The sequence below is a fragment of the Tupaia chinensis genome, unplaced genomic scaffold (genome assembly GCF_000334495.1).
Source record: "Tupaia chinensis unplaced genomic scaffold, TupChi_1.0 Scaffold000453_2, whole genome shotgun sequence".
In the NCBI taxonomy this organism is placed as follows: Eukaryota; Metazoa; Chordata; class Mammalia; order Scandentia; family Tupaiidae; genus Tupaia; species Tupaia belangeri.
This window is the reverse complement of record NW_006159961.1, coordinates 162,454-182,489: the sequence shown is the minus strand read 5'-3', so window position 1 is coordinate 182,489 and position 20,036 is coordinate 162,454. Positions and strand designations below refer to the sequence as shown.

At 56.2% G+C, this 20,036-nt stretch overlaps 2 protein-coding genes across 2 annotated transcripts in view; both read left to right on the top strand.

Annotated features, from left to right (window-relative positions):
- The first annotated feature begins 7,556 nt into the window (after positions 1-7,556).
- Positions 7,557-8,120, top strand: ASCL5 (achaete-scute family bHLH transcription factor 5). The gene has a single exon (XM_006155475.1). It carries the CDS (start codon positions 7,557-7,559, stop codon positions 8,118-8,120), a length of 564 nt encoding a protein of 187 aa, XP_006155537.1.
- A 1,726-nt stretch (positions 8,121-9,846) lies between these two features.
- The window catches only part of CACNA1S (calcium voltage-gated channel subunit alpha1 S), a 68,379-nt gene continuing 58,189 nt past the window's right edge, over positions 9,847-20,036 (top strand). The window contains exons 1-2 of the mRNA XM_006155464.1: positions 9,847-9,998; positions 11,717-11,822. Of these exons, the coding sequence (XP_006155526.1) occupies positions 9,847-9,998; positions 11,717-11,822 (258 nt within the window). The remainder of the gene's footprint in view (positions 9,999-11,716; positions 11,823-20,036) is intronic.

The window sequence follows — 20,036 nt, the reverse complement described above, 5'->3', positions numbered from 1 at the left end:
GAGAGGCGGGGGGAGGGCCGGGCCAGGGGCTGCCGAAGGCGCCGCGGGGCAGGCAGGTGGGTGGGCAGCACCGGCGATCCCGCAGTCCGGCCGAAGACCTGCCAGCCGCCCACCAGGAACTGCAGCGCTGGAGGAGAGCACCGGCAGAGGTAACAGGGAAGGTGGTGGCGAAGGGAGGTGCCCAAGTTCAGTCCTGAAATAGTGACGGCCCCACCCAGCCTGGAGGAGGGAGGCCAGGAGCCTTACTCTGCAGGGCTTAGTTAGCCCCATGCTGTCCTCCCCAGAGGGAGCAAGCAGAGCCGAGCCACCTGCTGGCCGGGGTTAGGCACCCACCTCTGCAGGGAGAGGGGGATTAGCTGTGCTGCCAAGGGCATCGCCGCCTGCCTGTACCTCCCTGCGGACTCGCCCTCCGAGGGCCCACTGCACTGGGCAGCCAGAGCCCGCCAGCGTCCGGAGAGTACATCCGGGTTTTCTGGGTGGAAGCAGCTGGGGAAACCGTCCTCGGAAAGGAACAAAGCTGTGATGTGCTCAGGAGGGGGAGTCGGGCCTGTCTGAACCCTGGAGCAGGCTGGAGGAGATGCAGTGTAGTGGTGAGGGCAGGCCTCTGAGGCTGACGGCCATCAAACCCCAGCTCGGGCTGGCAGTAGGTTTGCTGGATCTTGCGGGCAGATGGGTCAGCGAGTCACATGAGCACTTGCGAATGTGGCTTCGTAACTAGAGTCCAGGCGGCGTCGGGCTGCTGAGTTAGAGCCTCCTCTATTTGGGTGCAGCTCAGCAGGGGGTGAGAGAGAGGGCGGGGGAGCTAGGAGGAACATACAGATGGGCTTTCTCTCCCAGATCTCCGTGTCTCACTGGTTCAGGGCTAGGGCCGGTCCCTGCGTGGGATGGTGATGCGAGCCTGTCCCAGAGCGCACTGGTACCTTCCAAATCCCAAGTCCAACACCTATCAGCCGCGTGACCTTAGGAACGCTCCTCACCGGTCTGTGCCTCAGCTTTTCCATCTGTAAGCCTGTACCTACTGGGTTAAATGACTACACGTGTGTGTGCGTGTGCACACGTGTGTGCCCATGAGCATAGTGTGGACGAAGTTAGCTTTCGGCTTTACCCCTTCAACACACAGAGAGAGGATGGCACCTGATCGGCAGCGGCCACCTTTAAAATAGCCGTCACGAGAACAGGTGATGGTAACCCTTTAGAATTTGGGACTCTGCAGACGCCGAGTGAGTTTCCGAGCTCAGACGCTCAGTCCCCAGATCGTCCCTGAGTGGACTGGCACATGCGATTACCCAACTTCCCGCACTGGGGAGTCAGCAGTCAGGCCAGGGAGGAGCGCTGTACTGCTTCCTTTCGACCACCTTTGCTCTCACCTCGCGTGGGGCTGGCCTCTCTTGCCCGGGTACACAGTGGGGACTCGGGAGCCCCGCTGCTTGGATAGCGATCCCATGCTGCCCTGTACCGGCTGTGACCTTGGGGGGTTGCTTAACCCTGTGTCTAGCATCATCGCCTCAGCAGTGGGGTGGAGTCCCATCAGCCCTGACATCCCAGGGCCGGGATGTCCCATGGCCCTTAGAATAGCGTCGGGCACGTTGCTGTGCTGTGTCTTGGGCACTGTTACTAAAGTGCACCCTTGCCCCCTCTGACCTGCAGGGAGCAGTCTGGGTGTCCCATGCCGCGTCCCTGGCCTGCAGCAGGGTTCCAGAAGGAACTCCAGGGGCATTTGGAGGGTGGATTGGCGGGTATTAGGGCACGTGTTCAATACATTATTTAATTCAGTTGCCTTTTCACTCAGATCTGAGGGCAAATTAGGCCTTGCCTGCACATCGTTTTCCTGTTAGACTTGGTCAGGACAGGTGTCACCATGGGGCGCGGCTAGAGGCAGGCGTCAGTGCTGTGTCCAGTTGCAGTATTGGTGCGGGGAGGGGGGGCACTTGCCATCTTGGGCTTTTCACAGCCACATCCAAGGGTCCTAGAGCTTCCAGTAGCTCTTCTCACAGTCACCCTGCCTTACGGACAATAAGAGCTACCCTAATTCAGTTCCTGGCAGGGGGCATGGTCCACATGTATTACCTTTGTCTTCACAATGACCTCGAAGGTAGGTATTATTCTCATTCCGCAGATGAGGAAACCGGGGCTTAGAGGAACCCATAGCTGGTCTAAGGCTACTTCACCAGGAAGCAGCGCCAGGATTCACCCAGGCCAGTTTGAGCCAAGCCTCACCGTTCCCCTTGTCGGGCTGCTTCTCCCGCAGGACCTGGAGGTGCTGTGCTCAAGGGTGTCCTTCCAGCCTCCTGGTGGTTGGCAGGTGCATGCCTGCTATTCCTGGGGAGGCAGTAGGCCTGTAGAGCCTGTTTCCTCTTTCGTGCACAGAAATGGTGACCCCACCTTCCCCACAAGATAAGAGAAGCAGGGCACCAAGCAAAACGCCAGTCGCAGAGGCACCGGCTGTTGGCTTTCCCTTCCCCTCCCGGCTCCTCTTCCTTGAGACTCTGAGCAAAGTTGAGGGCTTGGGTTGGCCATTCCACACCTCGCTCTGTGATGCTTTCCTCTTGGTGAAAGAAGCTGCAAACGAGCTGCTTGAGAGCAGCCAGAAGTTTCCAAAACCTGAGCAGGAAGGGCGGCCTGGCCAGTGTGAGGGGCTAAGCAGGCACCGGGGCTGCGGTCCAGCCCGTGCACGCAGCAAAACTCCAGTCGCAGAGACACCGGCTATTGGCTTTCCCTTCCCCTCCCGGCTCCTCTTCCTTGAGACTGAGCAAAGTTGAGGGCTTGGGTTGGCCATTCCACACCTCGCTCTGTGATGCTTTCCTCTTGGTGAAAGAAGCTGCAAACGAGCTGCTTGAGAGCAGCCAGAAGTTTCCAAAACCTGAGCAGGAAGGGCGGCCTGGCCAGTGTGAGGGGCTAAGCAGGCACCGGGGCTGCGGTCCAGCCCGTGCACGCTCAGTCCATGAGAGGACGAAGCATCTTTTTCTCACCCACCAAAGCTGCTTGTGGGCTCACGGTGACGGCCAGGCTGCCCTTCTCTGAAGTCAGATCCCAGGGATGTGGAAGTTTTCCCAGCATAGTAGCATCAAGATTCTGAAATGACCGTTCGCATTCCGTATGTGTTTAGGGGTGTTGAACATGTGTGTGGTGGTGGCGAGGTTATCCTAGATATATTATAGGCTGTAAGACAGACCCCGATGGGAGACTGCGATGTTTCTTATTTTAAAAAATAAATAAAAGTAAGGCAGCCATGGCATGGTGGTTATGGCAGCTGGATCCTTTCTGTCCGACTGTGTGGTTCAAGTCCTGGACCCAGTGGTCCGAAAAACACTCTGGGCACATGTACATCTGGGACTAAAATCCTGAAAGGAGGGAGAAAGGGAGAAAGACTGTGGTGTGACCATGTCCCCATGGGGAATGACTTCTCACTCCTCCGCCCTCCACTGAGCACACATGCCCTCTGGCAAAAATAAACACCCCCCAAAAAAAAGTTATCCTGATCTATCCTGTAGATTTTAGGGCATCATTCCCGAAGTATATATTCTACTTCAGGTCAGTAGCCTTAAGACAATTAAAAAAAAAAACTGTTCTGTGGTCCACTTGAGAATCTTGGGGCTAAACACGAACAGATTTCCCCTGGGTTGCTAATGCGCCCTGTGGGTGCCCAGGGAGGGGATTGGGAAGCGTACTTCTCAGGGTGTGACCACAGAGCGCTTTAGAGAAAGGTTTTAGTGACCACCTTGCCTGGAGGCAGGGGGGTGGCTCATCTCTCCACTAGACCAGTGAGTTTGTCACTTTGAGTCCTCTCTCCCAGTTTGGGGCAGCAGTGGGTGGAGGGAAAGCTCCGGCAGGTGTCCGTAGGTGGTGCTGGGCCAATCCGAGGGCTTTCTGAGGGCTACAAACTCACTTTCCTCAGAGCCTCATCCAGAGCCGCCGGCTCCCTGCTGGAAGGGAACGTCCAGCCAGCTTCTGAACTCAGGCCTCCAGCCCTTATTCTAGTCCCAGAGAAGACAGCAAGGAAGCTAAATGGTAGAATCGCGTCATCCGCCCTGTGAGTGGTGCAGCCGTTCAAAGATCACGTCTGGCTTTGCTCTATGACTGAGTCCCCTCAGGGAGTCCCACTAGTCTCCATCAGTAGACATTTACTGGGCGTGTGCAGTATGTCCCAGGGTGATGTGGGAGAGACAGCGCTGCAGCCTAGTGGCTAAAGGAGCTAGATCCCACATGGCTGCCTGTAGCCTGAATCCCGGCCCTGGCGGCTTGCAAACTACACTGAGCTCTTGTGCATGTCCCAAATCCCAACAGGATAGAGAAAGGGAGAGGAGACTGCAGCATGACCTTCCCCCTCGGGGAGTGCTTTCTCCCTCGCTCCCTCTCTCCCTCTCTCTGTAGTTCTCTTCTCTCTCTGGTAAGCGCATAAGCCCTTTGGCAAATTTTTAAAAAAAGATGAAGTATAAGACAGGAGTTCTTTATTTTGGGAGAGGTTTTTGCTATAGGGCGCATGCACTTGCCAGAAAGACAGAGAGAGACAGAAAGTTAGAAATCACCCCGCCCCGGGAAGATGGCCACACCACAATCCCTTCTCCTCTATTCTCCTCTCGGGATCTTGGGCACGCATGCACATGTGCCTGGCATGAGTTTAAGCCACCGGGCTCAGGATTTGAGCTACGGTCGACTACATGGGAGTCCAGGGACATAGCCATTACACCAACTGCTGGTCCCAGGACAGAAATTCTTGTACTTGCAGTTTACAGCTGGGTTGGGGACAGGTGGGGAAAGAACGCTCAGGCTGTTGGCCATGAAGAACAGGGCTGGGGAAGGGACAGGTGGGACCTGTGAGCAGTGGGTTCCAGGAACAGGGCTGGGACAGGTTCAGTGGGCCATACGTAGGGAACCATCCACAGCCAGGTAGAATAATGTGCCTTCCTCAGGGGTGTGGAGATATAACACTCTGGCCACATGCGACTAAGGGCTAGTATTGGTGGGGCAAGCACTGCATGCCACATGACCAGAAGTGGCCAGGCCTAGGAAGGGAACTGGGGACATTCCCACAGCACCTTACCCTCCCTTGCAAGTTGGGCCTGAGGATGATAGAGTTCTTTGCTCAGCATCTAAGGACAGCCGGCTCTCAGCGCACTAACTGTACAGGCATGGGGATCACTGTGCTTGCGCTGTGGATGTAAGAGGCAGAGCTCGGGGTGGCTCGTGTCCTGACCAGAGCCCGGTGGAGAACAAGTGCCTCCTGCCCGGCACACCTGCTCTGTTGTGCCCAGGGCAACGTAAAGGAACAAGGAGTGCCCAGTCCCAGAGAGGAACCAAGACCCCTTAAAAAGGTGGACAGCATCGCCAGCACTTAGTGGGCTGTGGCTACTTAGGGTAAGTCAGTTAGGTTATTTCACTAGTGATGTGTGTGGGAGAAGCTCTGATACACTGTTTCAGAGCCATACTTTTATCTAGCAAGTTGCCTCAGGCTGATACAATGGACTATTTTTTTATTCGAGACAAATAGCAAAAAACATTTCATTGAACGCATTGTATGTATCTGTATATAATGAACGTTTAAGTTAGGAGTCACTTTACAAACTCAAGGAGAAAATTAGTAAATGTTACTAGAAAACCCACAGCTCTTCCTTGGGAGTCTTCCTTTCTTGCTCTGAAGGCCTGGGGACTCCGTCTCCAAGGGGAGTTGGCATTTACTCACCGATGAGGTCAGGACCTGGACTGCTCCTGCCATTGCTTCCTCCCATCACAGTGTGGCGCTGTTGACAGCCGGTTCTGCCCAGTCCCATGAACTGAGCCAAGAAGGTTCTTGGTGCTGACAGAACCTGGCCAGGATTCAGCTCAGGTTTTCTAAGTTGGAACAAGAGGGTTCTTCATGTGACTCCTGGGGTACAGCCTGGTGCTTAATTCAGTCTGATTACGCCCCAATTCTCATCTTCCCAGCCACAGGATTCCACGGTCACGCTCCTAAGAACATCGTCAAGGATGATCACAGTGACGATTGTAATTGACCTACAGTATCTCTCTTCCTAAGGCGGAAGCTAAATAAGAGAACCACAATATTAACCTGAGGTGAGACACCCCCATCAGTAATCATAGCTCCTCCTGCGCGGTTAGTGCAATTCTGCCCCACTCCAGCAAGCCCAGTCACCTCTCTCCATTATTCAACAAGCATTTGTGGAGCTTCCCTTCCATGCCAGTGCTCAGCCAGCCTCTGGGCATATGGGATGGGGAACAACAGGTGCTTCTGGTAAGTGGCCTGAATGAGAAACCCAGGTTGGTGCAGGAGGGCGGGTCCTGGGCCATTTACACTGGGGCAGGAAATGCTCTGAAAGTCCTCCCGACACCTAAGTTTCTTGTAATCAAAGATGCATTTCCATCAATAAAGAGTATGACCCCTGGGCCAGCCTGTGGCATGGTGGTTAAGGTGGCTGGATCCCCCCACACAACCGACTGTGCAGCTTGAGTTTTGGACCTTCTGGCTCCGACCTTTGGACGTGCCCAAAATCCCGAGAGAAGGGATTGCCGTGTGACCACCCCTATCTCCCCCGCCCATGGGAGTTGCTTTCCCATTTTCTCTTCCTCCTCCCACCTCACATGCCCTTGTCCTCACTCTCTGGCAAAACTATAACTAATAATAATAAAAATAAATAAGCAGACTCCCTCACATACTGGGGGCTGCAGGGCGGATTCCTCGTGCTAACTCAGCAGGCGGTCTCTGGCCCCTTTTAGATGGGAGGCCCTGAAGGAAGCAGTGATAAAGCGTGGTCCCCACTCTCAAAGGAAGTGCCATTATTAGGCATTTTTATACACCAGGTCCTCCAGAAGATGTTTTTCGGTGCACCTTTGCTCATTCAGTTTTCCTATGTGATTAATCTCCTCTGAAGGATTTTTCGTGTCTGGAAACAGGGCGCTCGAGGGGCTCACCCTTGTGGGTGAACACAGGCTTTGAACCTGGATCTGCTCCTCTCCAGCAGCCACCCCGCCACCCCTAACCTGTGTACAATCCTGTTTGAAGGTAGGGATGACACAAAGGGGCCCAGTTAGACCTCTCCTAATTGCTATTTTCACTCTCCTCTTCTTTAGAAACGTTCACCCCGGATCCTTTCCACTGATCTGTTATACTCTTAGCAGCTGTTGGTTGGGGCCCCCGGGAAAACCTGGGAATCCTGAAGGCGTGAGCAGCAAGAACCCGGCACTGGAGCCTCAGGTTTAGCCAGTGCAAGGTGCCCCGCCAGGCTGCAGGAGAAGGCCTTCTCAGGGCGCAGTTTGCGGCCTGCCCATGGGAGCCCTGCAGGAGAGCAAGGGCCGGAGGAGTCACAGGGCGACTCCATGTCGGGCTGGATCGGAAAGGGTACCTGCTGAGCCTCCGCAGGGGGCCACACCTGTGTGGAGCGATGGCCCACATTAGGGAATCCTCAGAAGCCACCCCAAAGGGCATGAAGAGGCCCTAGCAAGTCCTGGTACCCCAGAGCCGCCGTTGGCGATGTGACTTGCCTCGTGGTCAGGGCTGCACAGACCCCAAGCAGGAGCCGTTCGGGGACGGTCTCACTCTGGGGCCAGCTCCTGGCAACATCATGAACAACAATTTCTGCCGAGCCCTGGTGGACCGGAGGCCCATAGGGCCCCCCAGTTGCATGCAGCTGGGTGTCATGGCCCCTCCCCCGCAGGCGCCACGGCCCCCCGCCGAGCCCCTGAGCAACGCGCCCTTCCTGCTGTACCCAGGCGCGGCAGAGCCGCCCTACTACGACGCCTACGCGGGGGTGTTCCCCTACGTGCACTTTCCCGGCGCCTTCGGGGTCTACGACTACCCCTTCGAGCCCGCCTTCATACAGAAGCGCAACGAGCGCGAGCGCCAGCGCGTCAAGTGCGTCAACGAGGGCTACGCGCGCCTCCGCGGCCACCTCCCGGGCGCCCTCGCCGAGAAGCGGCTGAGCAAGGTGGAGACGCTGCGCGCCGCCATCCGCTACATCAAGTACCTGCAGGGGCTGCTGAGCTCGGCCCCTGAAGGCGCGCCGCCCGCAGCCGCAGCGCTGCCGGACCACCCCGGCGACTGCCAGGCCCGGGCCCCCACCTCCCTAGCGCCCGATCCGTCGGGGTCCTCCTCGCCTTGCTTCGAGTCAGAGGAATCCAGTCATTGATCGAGCCTGTGACAGCCCGGGGTTGGGACCCACAGGCCCTGTCCTCCACATCCGGGCAGCCGCACCGGGGGCAGCAGGGTAGCCACGGGGGAACCCGGGGTGCAGAGCAGGCCCCGGATACTTGGAGGTCTGCGGCTCTCTAGTATCTGCGCGACAGCCAGTCTCCTCCACCAGCGGAGGTGGCGGGCAAGCGTAAGGCGAGCACCATCGAGACCGGAGGCGCCCAAGGGTGCAGTGAGGGGTAGGGCGCGGGACAGCTCTGGGCGCGCGCTATGTGCTCTCTAGGCTAATTGCCCCCGGGTCTGGCTTCCGCATTCTGTTTTGTTTGGTCCACGTGTAAAGAGCTTCTGGTCGACCTCATCTATTTTTATCAGGACGGAAAAATTCACTGTGGCAGGCACCGCGCTGAACTGCTCACGCCGCGGTGCTCAGCATGTGACAGGCTAATTTTGCCGAGTGCACAGAAGCTCAGAGTCACCGGCACAGGAAACAAGATGGCCTCCTGTACTAGCTCGCTCCGGGAGCTCGCGCGCCCGCAGATAGAGGAACGCAGAGAGAGGGCGGAGGAGGGAGCAGCCTGCCGCTTGCACTCAGCCAAGATCGATCCGACCCGACAGACTTGGGACTAAGAGATGAGTGTGCCCGGTGGGGCCCTTTGGCTCCCGGAGGACGGCGACCGCCCCTCCCCTACCCTCAGCGCAGCCTTCTCGGTTTTTCCTGTATTGAGTGAGGACTCAAGACTCTAAACCTCTGGGAGGAGTCCGTATAGCACATCGGCGCCGTGTTTGCCCCAAGGGCTAAATAAAAAGGATTGCCCAGTTTGTGATTCTTAGATCCTTGTCCACCCACACCCACTCTGGTGCCCCTTTCTCACCGCCCCCTCCCCCAACCCAGAGCCCAGAGCACTTGCGGCAGGGAGCGTGGAGTGTGCTGTCGCTCAGCTCCGGGGAATTCTACTCGCCTTTGCTAAGCCTTCAGTCAAGGTCCGGACTGGCGTGGAGGAGGGGCAGAAGTCCCAGAGATAGGACGGGATAGGACAGCCCTTGCATGGTTAGGGGTGGAGGGGTGGGAAGAAAGAAGCTTATGTCACTCCACCGGGGGAGGGGCTGTGCCACGGGTGTGCACATTCAAGGTCTTCTAGGAGCCTTTCACCTCAGGGGGAGGGGTCCACTGGCTCCCTGGTGGGGTATACATGGGATGGAGCGATGGCCGCAGCTACTGAGATGGGTGGCAGGTGGCTAGGACATCTAGCACCTTCTCTGGACAGTGTCATGGGACTTGGGAAGAGGCCTAGCCTTGGTGGGCAGCACTTGGTCTGTAGCTGGCCACTCCATACCATCGCCCAGCCCCCAACTCCAGTGCCCCAGCCTTGAGCCTTCTACTGCATTGCCCCTGCCCCATCCCAGGCCTGTGCGTGGGTTCCCCCCACCCCCCACCCTCCTCATGGACGGATTGGGATGTCACTGGTTGTGCTGGAAGGAATGACAGCTGCCTGGCCTCAGGAGCTCAGGGCGGGCAGCAGGGAGCCAGTGGAGGCTAATTTTACTCGCTGGGAGCAGAGAAAGTAATCCTCCCCCTAGTCCGCCCCCACCCTGGGCTGGCTCAGCAAGGCAGACTTGGCCCAGCAGGCTCAGCCGCTCAGTCCCCAAGGCGGGGGCATTGGGGACGCAGGGAAGAAAGGGCAGTGGGGTGGGGGAGCAGGGAAAGCGAGATTGCCAGGGAAGCCATGGAGCCATCCTCGCCCCAGGACGAGGGCCTGAGGAAGAAACAGCCCAAGAAGCCTGTTCCTGAGATCCTGCCGAGGCCACCGCGGGCCTTGTTCTGCCTGACCCTCCAGAACCCTCTGCGGAAGGCCTGCATCAGCATCGTGGAATGGAAGTATCCTTGTGGGCCATGCAGTGGGGTGCCGTGATGTGGGGGATTGGGGGTGAGCACAGGACATAGACTCTGAGGGCCAGGGAGACTGGGAACTTGGGAAAGGGTGGACTGCCATGGAACGACACCAGGGGCCTGTGGGAAGGAAGCCTTTAACTATGTGGGAGAGGAGGAAGAGGAGGAATTGGTGGGTTTCCTGGGGCCTGAGGGTGTGCCCCAAGGCCTCGCTGACAGTCTGAGATGCCTGTTGGCCATCTGTGGAGGGGGCCGGTTACATGGGAACTTTGACCAGGGACCCAAGTGCACATTACCATAGGCCACTTCTGGGGTTTGGGGGACAATGGTCTCAATTTGGAATAGGATCGGGCCTGGAAAGGAACTGTGGTCTCTGAGAAACTCCTCTCTAGACTGGGAAGACGCGGGAGTGGAGGGAAGGCTCCCTTCTGCTGTCCCCTGGGGGCGCGGCCCAGTGGGGTAGGGCTGCAGGAGGAAAGGGCTCCTAGGAAGGCTGGAGGAAGAAGCCTGTCTGCATTCACCTCCCCTGCTGGGGGCAGGGGCTTCCAGTCCCTTTCTTTGTTTGCATGAGCTCCAGGAGGAAGGACGATGAAAATATCTGGGTTATTTGGGGCAGAGAGGAAGGAGCAGAGAGGAGGGTGCCCTGGGTCAAGTGGGTTCTGAGGCAGCTGCTCAGGCATATTTAGAATATTTCTGAAGGGTCTGGAAGACTGGGCTCCCCCAGCTGTTCCCTGGCAGAAGGGCAAATGAGGAATAGCTGGAAGGACACGGGGAACATGGGCCTCGCCGGCAAGAGAGCTAGCACCGGGGCAACCCCACTTCCACCCCGCAGAGCTGGGCCACATCCGACCTTCCCTACCTGCCTCTGTAGGACCAAGTTTACTTGCAGGGTCTCCCTGTCCTCCATCTCTGCTACCCAGCCTCTTGTCCCCTGGGCTTCTTTGCCACACTGCCCTCCTCTCTGTCAAACCCTAGAGGTTACTGGGGAGGGAATGGGACCTTTCAGTCAAACCTGTCTACTTCATGTGTCTCCCACCCCCTCCCAGACCACACACACACAACTCGCCGTCTCTCTCCCTCTGTTTACCTGAACAAATGCCACTCTGGCTTTCTAATGGGTCAGTAAGTCACAGAAGGCATGGCCTGGGGTACCCTCTGGAAACAGCCTTGGAGGGAGGATGTGTCTGGGATGGGCGGCTTGTGAGTGGGCGTGAGCACATGTGTTTGCACAGCTCTGGGCATTCGGGCTGCACCTCTCCAGCTTCCCTCTCTCAACTCTGCTCTGGGGATACTTAGCCCTAACATGCATCAGCCCCCCAGCCTCCTTTACCATTTCTCTGGGTGAGCCCCACAGGCTGTCTGGCCAGAACCTCAGAAAGCCATGGCTCCTGGGGAGGGGCTTAAGGGGGTAGTGGTAGGCACATAGAAGGGAGCACTTTTTGAGACTTCTTGGCCTTTAAAACTGAATAGCCTTCAGCCAGCAACCTTTGCAGTCCAAAAGATCTCATCGGAAGTCTGGTCCTGGGGCAACCTGGCCTTTTCCGTACCTGCAGGAGACAGGGCAGGGGCATCGTGGCCGTGCCTCCCAGAGCCTGCCCAGCAGCCTGGCATTATCATCAGACTCCAGAGTGACCCTCAGTGCCCTCTTCCCTTCAGCCTGCAAATCCCACACCTCACTCAGAGGCTTTCCTTAACCCTGGCACCAGACCCTTCGAGACCATCATCCTGCTCACCATCTTTGCCAACTGTGTGGCCCTGGCTGTGTACCTGCCCATGCCGGAAGACGACAACAACTCTCTGAACCTCGGCCTGGTAAGAAAGGTCCTCTGGCCCTCTTCCTGCAGGCTTGTGGCCCAGGTTGGGGGAGGCCCTCTTGGTGCACCGTTCTGGTGGATGCTGGTGATTCGGCTTCCTGAGGATGCAGACCTGGCCTTCCTAACACCTGCAGGGTGGCTGAGTGGTCCAGCAGCGTGCCCAGATTCTGTGAGATGATCCGTCAGTACCAGCCAGTACACACTGTGCCCTGGCACTGAGCTAAGCACTAGCCCCATCGAGTAGCTCTATTTGACAGATGTGGAAACTGAGTTTTCAAAGGGCAGCTAGTGGGCCACGGAGACTGAATGCTAATTTCCTCTCTGGGTAATCTGGAAGAAACTCGCTGTGGCTGAGCTTGCCTTCATGGGAGAGTTTGATCTAGGAATCCGAAGAGCATGTTTCAGAGTTCCATAATTCCACCCCTCCTCCCTCCCCCAGTAAGTGCCTGGAACCATACCATGCCAGAGCCTTGGTTCCATTTACATGCCTTAAGAAGTTGACTACTTTTGCAAGAAACTCTGCTCTCCTTAGAGAATATTAACTTACACATTAGGCATTATGTCATCTTCTATCTATGAAACAGAATGGCTGCCTTGAAATTTTCCAATGCTCCTGTCTTCCTTTAGTTTCTGGGCTGGAGCTGCAAAGCCTCGAGTCAGGTCTAGAACTCAGAGACAAGATTATGAGTTCTCTGGAAGAGGGAAATCTGACCAGAAACGTTTTCAAAGCAGCAAATGTCACCTTACATGACAGAGCTCAATGGGATTTTAATGATCAAGGAGGAACCCTAACCTGACCCTTTTTGTGAAACCCAGAGAGGGTGGAAATACCCAGGGTCACACAGCCAGCTTCTAGCTGAGGCCTTATCACTCCCCCTTGTCGGTTTCTCTCTCCAAAACCTAGCAAGAGGGAAATGAGAGGTGCCAGAGCAGGAGGCATTCATCTCTCCTACCCTTTGGGCAGCCTTGTAGGTCTCTGGGAAAGGTCGGTGACTTCCCAGTCATCCAGAATTGCCCATGGTTTTTCAGAAGGAAAGCCTGTGGACCAATTCTGAATTAACTTTCTCATTCAGTTAACAGTAGTACCAGGGCTTCAGAAAGTTCATGGAAAATGTATACTAAGAAAAAAACTATGCATAGATTTCAAAAATATTTTGCACCGAAAGAAACTCCATTTTTCCACAAAGTTTTGGGCATGCTATCATATTGCTTACTGCATATATAGCTCTGGCACATACTGGGGGTATAATTATGAATGAAATAGTAATAGTCCTTCTCTTTGCAGAGCTTAATTAAGCTGAGTGAACGAACAATTACAGTTAAACCAATTAAATGCACAGTCGAGATGGTATGGGAAATGTGTATGGTTTGGGGACACAAAAATAGAATAAATAGGAGAGAGCCCAGGCTATTCCTGGGGTCAGGGAGGCATCCCCGAGAATGAGATGTTCAACCCAAGGCCTGAAGGGCGAGGGGGGGCCAGCTCCAGGAATGTATGACCTATGCCGTCTCAGGGCCCACACTGGGGTTTAATGCTCTGAGGTTGTAATACTGAAACGTTAGTTAACACTGTCTTAGGACGTGTGTTTCATAAGTGAAGTCCATTGAACAATGGCACACGCAGCAGGGCTTGGTCCTGCCTTCTGCCACCTCCATACCTCAAAGGATGGCTCTTAATCAGGCACCATGCCCTCTGGTGCCCTGGGAGGGCCAGGGCTGGATATGCAGGCCCTTTGGTGTCAGGGCAAGGCCATAGCTATGGCTCTTCCCACCTGGGCTGGCAGTGCCACAGCCCATCCATTGGGCAAGTCTGTGAGGTCAAGCCCATAAGGCGTTTCTCACCTGCCTACCTAGTGTCCCCTGGAATAGGGGTTGCAGTGTCCTGGGGTGTTGCAGTGCCCAGCAGTAGAGGCAGCAGTTCTGTGTAAAGGCGAAGTGCCTGGCTCTGTTTCTCCACCTCTAGCCAGGGCACGGGGGAGTGAGGGAGTGTTAGGAGGAGGTGCCTGAGTTGGTCAGCATTGCCCACATGACATGGGACAGGCAATAAGAACACAGCATGAAGCTCAGCCTGGTGGTGTCAATAGCAAAATGAACTGCAGTGCTGGAAGCCACCTGGCTAACCACGGGTTTGGATACCCAGGTTGGCTTGAAAACACTGAGGGAGCTGGAGGACCAGGGAAAGGGGATTGCAGCATGAGGCCGCATCCAGGGCGCGTCTCCCTCTCTCTCTCATGTGCATATGCTCTCTAAAGAACAGAATTTTTTCTAAAAAGAACGAAAGCACAGTAAGTTGATAAAGAGACTGTGAAAAGAGCAAAATGCTGTATTTTAGTGCCTTTAACACATTTACTTTCTACTTTTTGAACAAAAGGTCTCACATTTCCATTTGCACTGAGCCCTGCCAATTATGCAGTGGGTCCTGGCTGAGGGGTTGAGGGTGACGGAGGGTGTTGTAGAAGGGCCAGTAGGAAGAGGGTTCTAGGCAGAGGGAACTGTGAGCAAAGGGTTGGAGGAGAGAGAGAGAGAGAGAGAGAGAGAGAGATCCGACAGCTACTGAAATGAGGAAACTTCCATCATAAAATGACCTGACCAGCAAAGCCAACCGCTGGTCGGGGGACACAGGCACCTGTAGCCCAACACCCCTAAAGCTGGGCTTACGCGACTCCACTTCCCCACCCCTGCCTGCTCCTCCTCCATGCCGTCCTGGTGGTAAGTGATACCGCCCTCTGCCCTGTCCCCGACTCTGAAATCAGAGGGTTATCCTCGCCTTCTCCCCTCTTCCATGCCTCAGACCCCTTCTTCCCTCTCCGAGCCCCCCACCCTGGTACGGGGTCTCTGTCATGTTGGTCTTTACCAGAGCCAGTTCCACTCTGCCCCATAGCTTGCCAGGGTGACCTCTGTTCCCCTTTCCCGGCCTCCCATCTCACCCTGCTTCACCCAGTCCACACTCCATGCCATGGCCTGGGAGATTGTCTAAGGCCCAGCCTGCCCCTCTCTCGGGGATGAGGCGGAGATGTGGGGGGAGAAGCCCTCCCACCTATGTACAGGCAGAGTGGAGGCCTTGGCTCTCTTGACTGGGGGAGGACCCGTCTGGGGAAAGGGCTCTCCTGTCCTCCGCCTCCTTCCCCTGGCATTCGCTGAGGGCCGTGGGCTAGGAGCCCTGGACTTCCGGGGGATGGAGGACCTTCTGACTCTGCCTGTGCGGCATCCGTGGGGCACCAGGGTCCTCCCTGAACAGAAGCGGAAGCTGAGCTGGCAGAGGCCGGGGCATTCTGGGAAAGTACAGCGGCTCGGAGGGTAACAGGACAAGGACCCGGGATGTGGACATCCTGGCCAGCGGTGTGATGTCACAGTGGGGGGAAAACAGGCTCTGAACGCAGCCAGCCTGGCCAAGCAGCATGGCGGGGTCAGGGAACAGCCCCAGAGCTCGAGGTAGCCTTCCGAGTGTGGGTCGTTCACGTCCTAGCTGCGAGATCTAGGACGCGTGGTCTCACCTCTCTGTCCCACCGCTGCCCTCGTTTACAAAATGGGGTAACACCGTACACTTGAGAGAAGTCAGTGGCTGAGTCAAGACCCACCGCACAGTCGGGCCGTATGTGTCCACACTGGGAGGCTTTACCACGCTGTTTCACGGTGTCCAGAGTGGGTTCCATAGCCAGGGTTGCCCTGGGCATGGCGACTCCCAGGTTGGTCTAGACTCAAAGGGCATAACCCGGTGCAGCACTGCTGGAGGAGTACGGTAAAGTCCCCTCACGTAGGGCCCTGTAAGGCAGCTGCTCTCATTTTCCCCATTCGTGCAAATGAGCAAAGTGAGGCATGGAGAGGTGAAATCCCTGCGTGCCCCGCCCAGGTCCTTTACTGGGCATCTTGGTGTGGCTTTCAGGGTGTCAGAGTTGTCTCTGCTTCCCTGGGGACTGCTACAGAGCCCTGGGCCCTCCTGTGAGCCTCTCCCCCGACCGTGGGGGTGCCTCCTGCTCTGGCCAGCAGGGACTCAGAGCATCTAGCTTCACCTCCAGGAAGACTCTGCTTGCCCCAGAGAGAAGCCTGCCTGAGGCTCGGAGAGTCTGTGGCCTACCAGCCCCTCCCTACACTCTCCCAGGAGAGTGGAGGCTGAGGAGGTGACAGATGGGGCGTTCTTCGTCAGAGAGGGAGGAGGTGGGACAGACAGCAAGCCGCCACTGGGGCCAATGGAAAGACGGTGAGACATCCAGCTGCAGCTAGAAGCCAAGCCTGCAGCACCCAAGGTCCTGCCTCCCACCCTAGCCCCAGACTCCCCAAAGCTGGCTGCACCCCTTCAAGTCCTGCCTGTTCCCTGATATCTGAAGGGATCCTGCTCATAGGGAGCCCCTTCCCCCCCTTCGACAGAATTAAAGGAGACCTTTGGGAAGGTCACCATTCTGGCTTTGGAGGCCTACAAAAGCAACCACGAGGCCCGTCACTGAGTATTAGCATAGACTAGAAACGGATGCTCGCGCTCCATGGTCTGTTCCATCCTCCAAGCAGTCCCGTGTCACAGCAGTTCTCAGAAAGTGAAAACATGACTGCGAGGAAAGTAGAGAAGTAACACATCGAAGGTGAATTGGCCCATGAGAACAAGTGGCAGGGTAAACGTGGCTCAGAGAAGGTGAGAGGGTCAGCAGCTACGACATTGCAGACCAGGACTGCAGGTTAGATACCGGGCTGGTTAACGTCCTATGGGACAATGAAATCGTAATCCTCGGGGCTTTCTTTTTTCCTTTTCTTTTTCTTTCTTTTTCTTTTTCTTTCTTTCTTTTTCTTTCTTTCTTGTTTGATATAGAGTGTATGCACTCGTCAGAGTGAGACAGAGAGAAATCACCCCCAGGGGTATTTCCATACCACCTTCTCCATTCTCCTCCTGGGGTTTTGGGGAGGCATACAGACATGCCCAGAGTGATTTTCAAGCTGCCACGTCCAGGACTCGAACCACGGTCAGCCATGTGGAAATCCAGCGCTTTACCCACCACATCACCTGCTGACCCAGGGCTTATCTTTTAGCAGGCAGAAATGGTTAGCAGCTCTACAGGGTAGAGCAGTGAGTTATACAGTTCTCCAAGATCCAGGTTCTAGTTTTCAAGAGAAGGGGAGGGGGAGTAGTTTTCCCTCTAGGGGGCATTTGGCAGTGTCTGGAGCTGTGAGGTGGGTGGTGGGCATGTACCACTACAGAGCCTGCTTAAACCCCCTGCAGTGCTCAAGCAGCCCCCCTCCCACCAACACAGAATTATCTGGCCCCGAGTCAATAGGACTGAAGTTGAGAACCCTGCTCTGGATAATGAAGTGGTCCTCAAGCAGGCCTGAAAACCAGGGTGCTCCTACATGGCATTCCAGGGTCTGGCACTCTCCTTTTGCAAGTTTTCAAGTTCTAGGGGGTTTTCTTTTTCTTTTTTGAAAAAAGGATTATCTACTTAATTTTTTATTTGTTTTTATTATTATTATTTTTAATTTGACGAGAGAGAGAGAAAGGAAAAGCGAGAAAGCAAGCTGGGGGGTTTCTTAGCACCCACCAAGTTGGCGTTGCCTGCTGCCTGTGCAGGGTAGGGCAGAGCTCATTCTGCCCCTCTTCCTCCTTACAGCCACCCCCGCCTTACATTCCTGGGGTTCGGGTTGCTGCAGTGCTGTCCGCAGGTTGGAGCCCAAGCCTCTGGCAGCCAGGACACTTGTCTTTTTATAGGATTCAGAATGTGCCGTTGGCCAGCAGCCCCCTCCACGTCAGTCCGGGCAGGCAGGGGGCCTCAGGAGGACCCCAGCTCTGGCCTTGTCCTTCAGAGATGTAGCCCTGTAGGACACAGGGCCACTGGAGCCTCCACCTCCTGATGAACTGATGGTTCTCAAGGGGGCTCTGAAAATGAAATGAAAGCTGGACTTCAGCCCTATCTGGACCTGCTCTCTCCCTATGTCAAGAGCTCAGTGGGAACCAGCAGTTAGCGTAATGGCTATGTTGCTGGACTCCCACATAGTCGACCGCGGTTCGCGTCCTGAACCCGGTGGCTTAAAACTCACACCAGGCGCATGTGCGTGCATGCCCAAGATCCTGAGAGGAGAATGGAGGAGAAGGGATTGCGGCGTGACCATCCCCCCTGGGGGGTGATTTCTCGCTTTCTGTCTCTGTGTCTCTCTCTGTCTGGCGAGCACATGTGCCCTATAGCAAAAAAAAAAACTCTCCAAAAAAAAAAAAAAAGAGCTCAGCTCCCCTCTCGGGGCACTAGCCCTCCTCCACACACACACACCCCGAGCCAGGGGCTGTAGGCACGCATTAGCTGAACAATGAAAGCCTTGGAAGGAACCCTCGTTTGCCAGGCTGGGCAGTCTTCAGGGGAGCCTGGGGGAAGTGTGGGGCTGGCAAGTCAAATGGCCTGCTCCAATCTCGCCGGCTGTTGGCTGCTTCCTGAGCCTCTGTCACCTCGCCTGTGAACAGGGACCACAAACCTGCCCTCTCAGCACTGTATGTCACTACAGGATGAGAATGGGCCCTCCTGTCGCCCACACAGAGGTCCCTGATACACGCTCACTCCTCTCCTCCATCCCCAGCCGGGCCTGGCGGGGCAGGGGTGGGGAGCAATTACAGACAGGGCAGGGAGACTAGCATGACAAACACATCCAGGTACCCCAGGGGTGCCTCAGCATGATGTGGTGGTTGTGACCATGGAGCCTGGCACCGAACCACCTGGACTCGTAGCACGGCTCTGCCACTCGGCAGCTGTGTGATCCTGGAGAAGTGATTCAGCCCTCGGTGCTCCCACTGCCTCACCTGTAAATGGGGGCGAAAGCCCCTACTCTCCAGGTTTCAGCCTGGATTATAAGTACAAATGTGGTCAGGATTGGGCCTGGCACGCAGTGGGTGCTTAAAGCTTAGCCGTTCCCAATCTTTGGCGTTGGGAGTCAGGACAGTAGTGGTCTCCACCCTCTCCCGGGCCGGGCACTCACTTCCCATTCACTCCCCCTCATTGGGGACACAGACCCCTCCTGTGTCGCCCACCCCTCAGCCCAGCGGCTCCCCACCCGCAAAGCCCTGCCATGTCTGGCCCACACAGACCTGAGCGAGCTTGGCTTTTTGGTGAGGGAAGAGTTGCATGGGAAGGAAGTGGAAATCGAGGCCCCTAGCAGGAGACAGGACCATGGCAAGAGAGACCCACCCAGAGCAGGCCTATTTGGGTGAGGGTTCATCAGGCTAAATATAGCCCCTTCCCTCACTCTCCAGTCGGTCATTTTCCAAACCTGGAGGCCGAGGTGGTCGTGGAGATGCCAGCGCCTTGCACACCGTGTGGCTCCTTTCCACAAGAGCCCTGACTCAGTCGCAGTGGGGGCAGGGTCATGTAGCCTGGCATCCCCTCTAAGTCTCATTTAATCCGGCTCTGAAACAGGAAAACTGGCAGAGTGGGCCCGAACCCTGGCCCACAGCAGAGGTGTGCTGGACAGGCACTGTCTGTTGTAAAGTGGTTCAGGAGGGGTTTGGAGCCCGCGTCCCCTTGGGTGGGGTTTGGAATCCAGACGGGAAGAACCTCAGCTGCGGTTACTCTGGTGTGTGAGTCATCCCACCTGGGGTCTCGGGTGGTGCTGATGAGTCAGGACTGTAGGTCCTCTGCACCTTAATTAAGTAAGGGATCCTTGGGAGGCTGGACCTGGCTTTCTCAGGGGTCCCAGAGCCTCCTCCCAGATCCTACCCCATTTTCAGAACTCTGTGGAGTCTACCCTTAAGACTTTCCAGCCTTGGGAGCAATCTTGGACTTCAGGGAATAAAAGCGAAAGGCCTGCTGCCTCCTATCCTGGGGCAGGGAGGCCAGCCTGCTGTCGGCCTAAAGGAGAAGGGCTGGGCCTCTGGGAGGGAGCAGTGGTCAGCATCGCGAATACCTTCCGAGAGCAGCAAGGAGCTGCAGCAGGGCTTGCGGAAGGACCCCAGAGCCAAGGGACTGGTGAGAGCCACCCCAGTCAGGACCTCCTGCAGCACGCAGGGTCTCCTCCCCTCCCTAAGCCCAAACCATTTTGTCTCCTTGAAGCTGAGGTGCCTTAAAGAGTGAATAAGGGGGAACCAGCAGTTAGCGTAATGGCTATGTCGCTGGACTCCCACGTAGCCCACCGCGGTTCACGTCCTGGACCCGGTGGCTTAAAACTCACCCTGGGTGCGTGTACATGCGTGCCCAAGATCCCGGGAGGAGAATGGAGAAGAAGGGATTGCGGCATGACCATTGGGGGGGGG

Bases quoted from the DNA above. Each gene is read 5' to 3' on its own strand.
- ASCL5 (XM_006155475.1), top strand. From the start codon at position 7,557: ATGAACAACAATTTCTGCCGAGCCCTGGTGGACCGGAGGCCCATAGGG.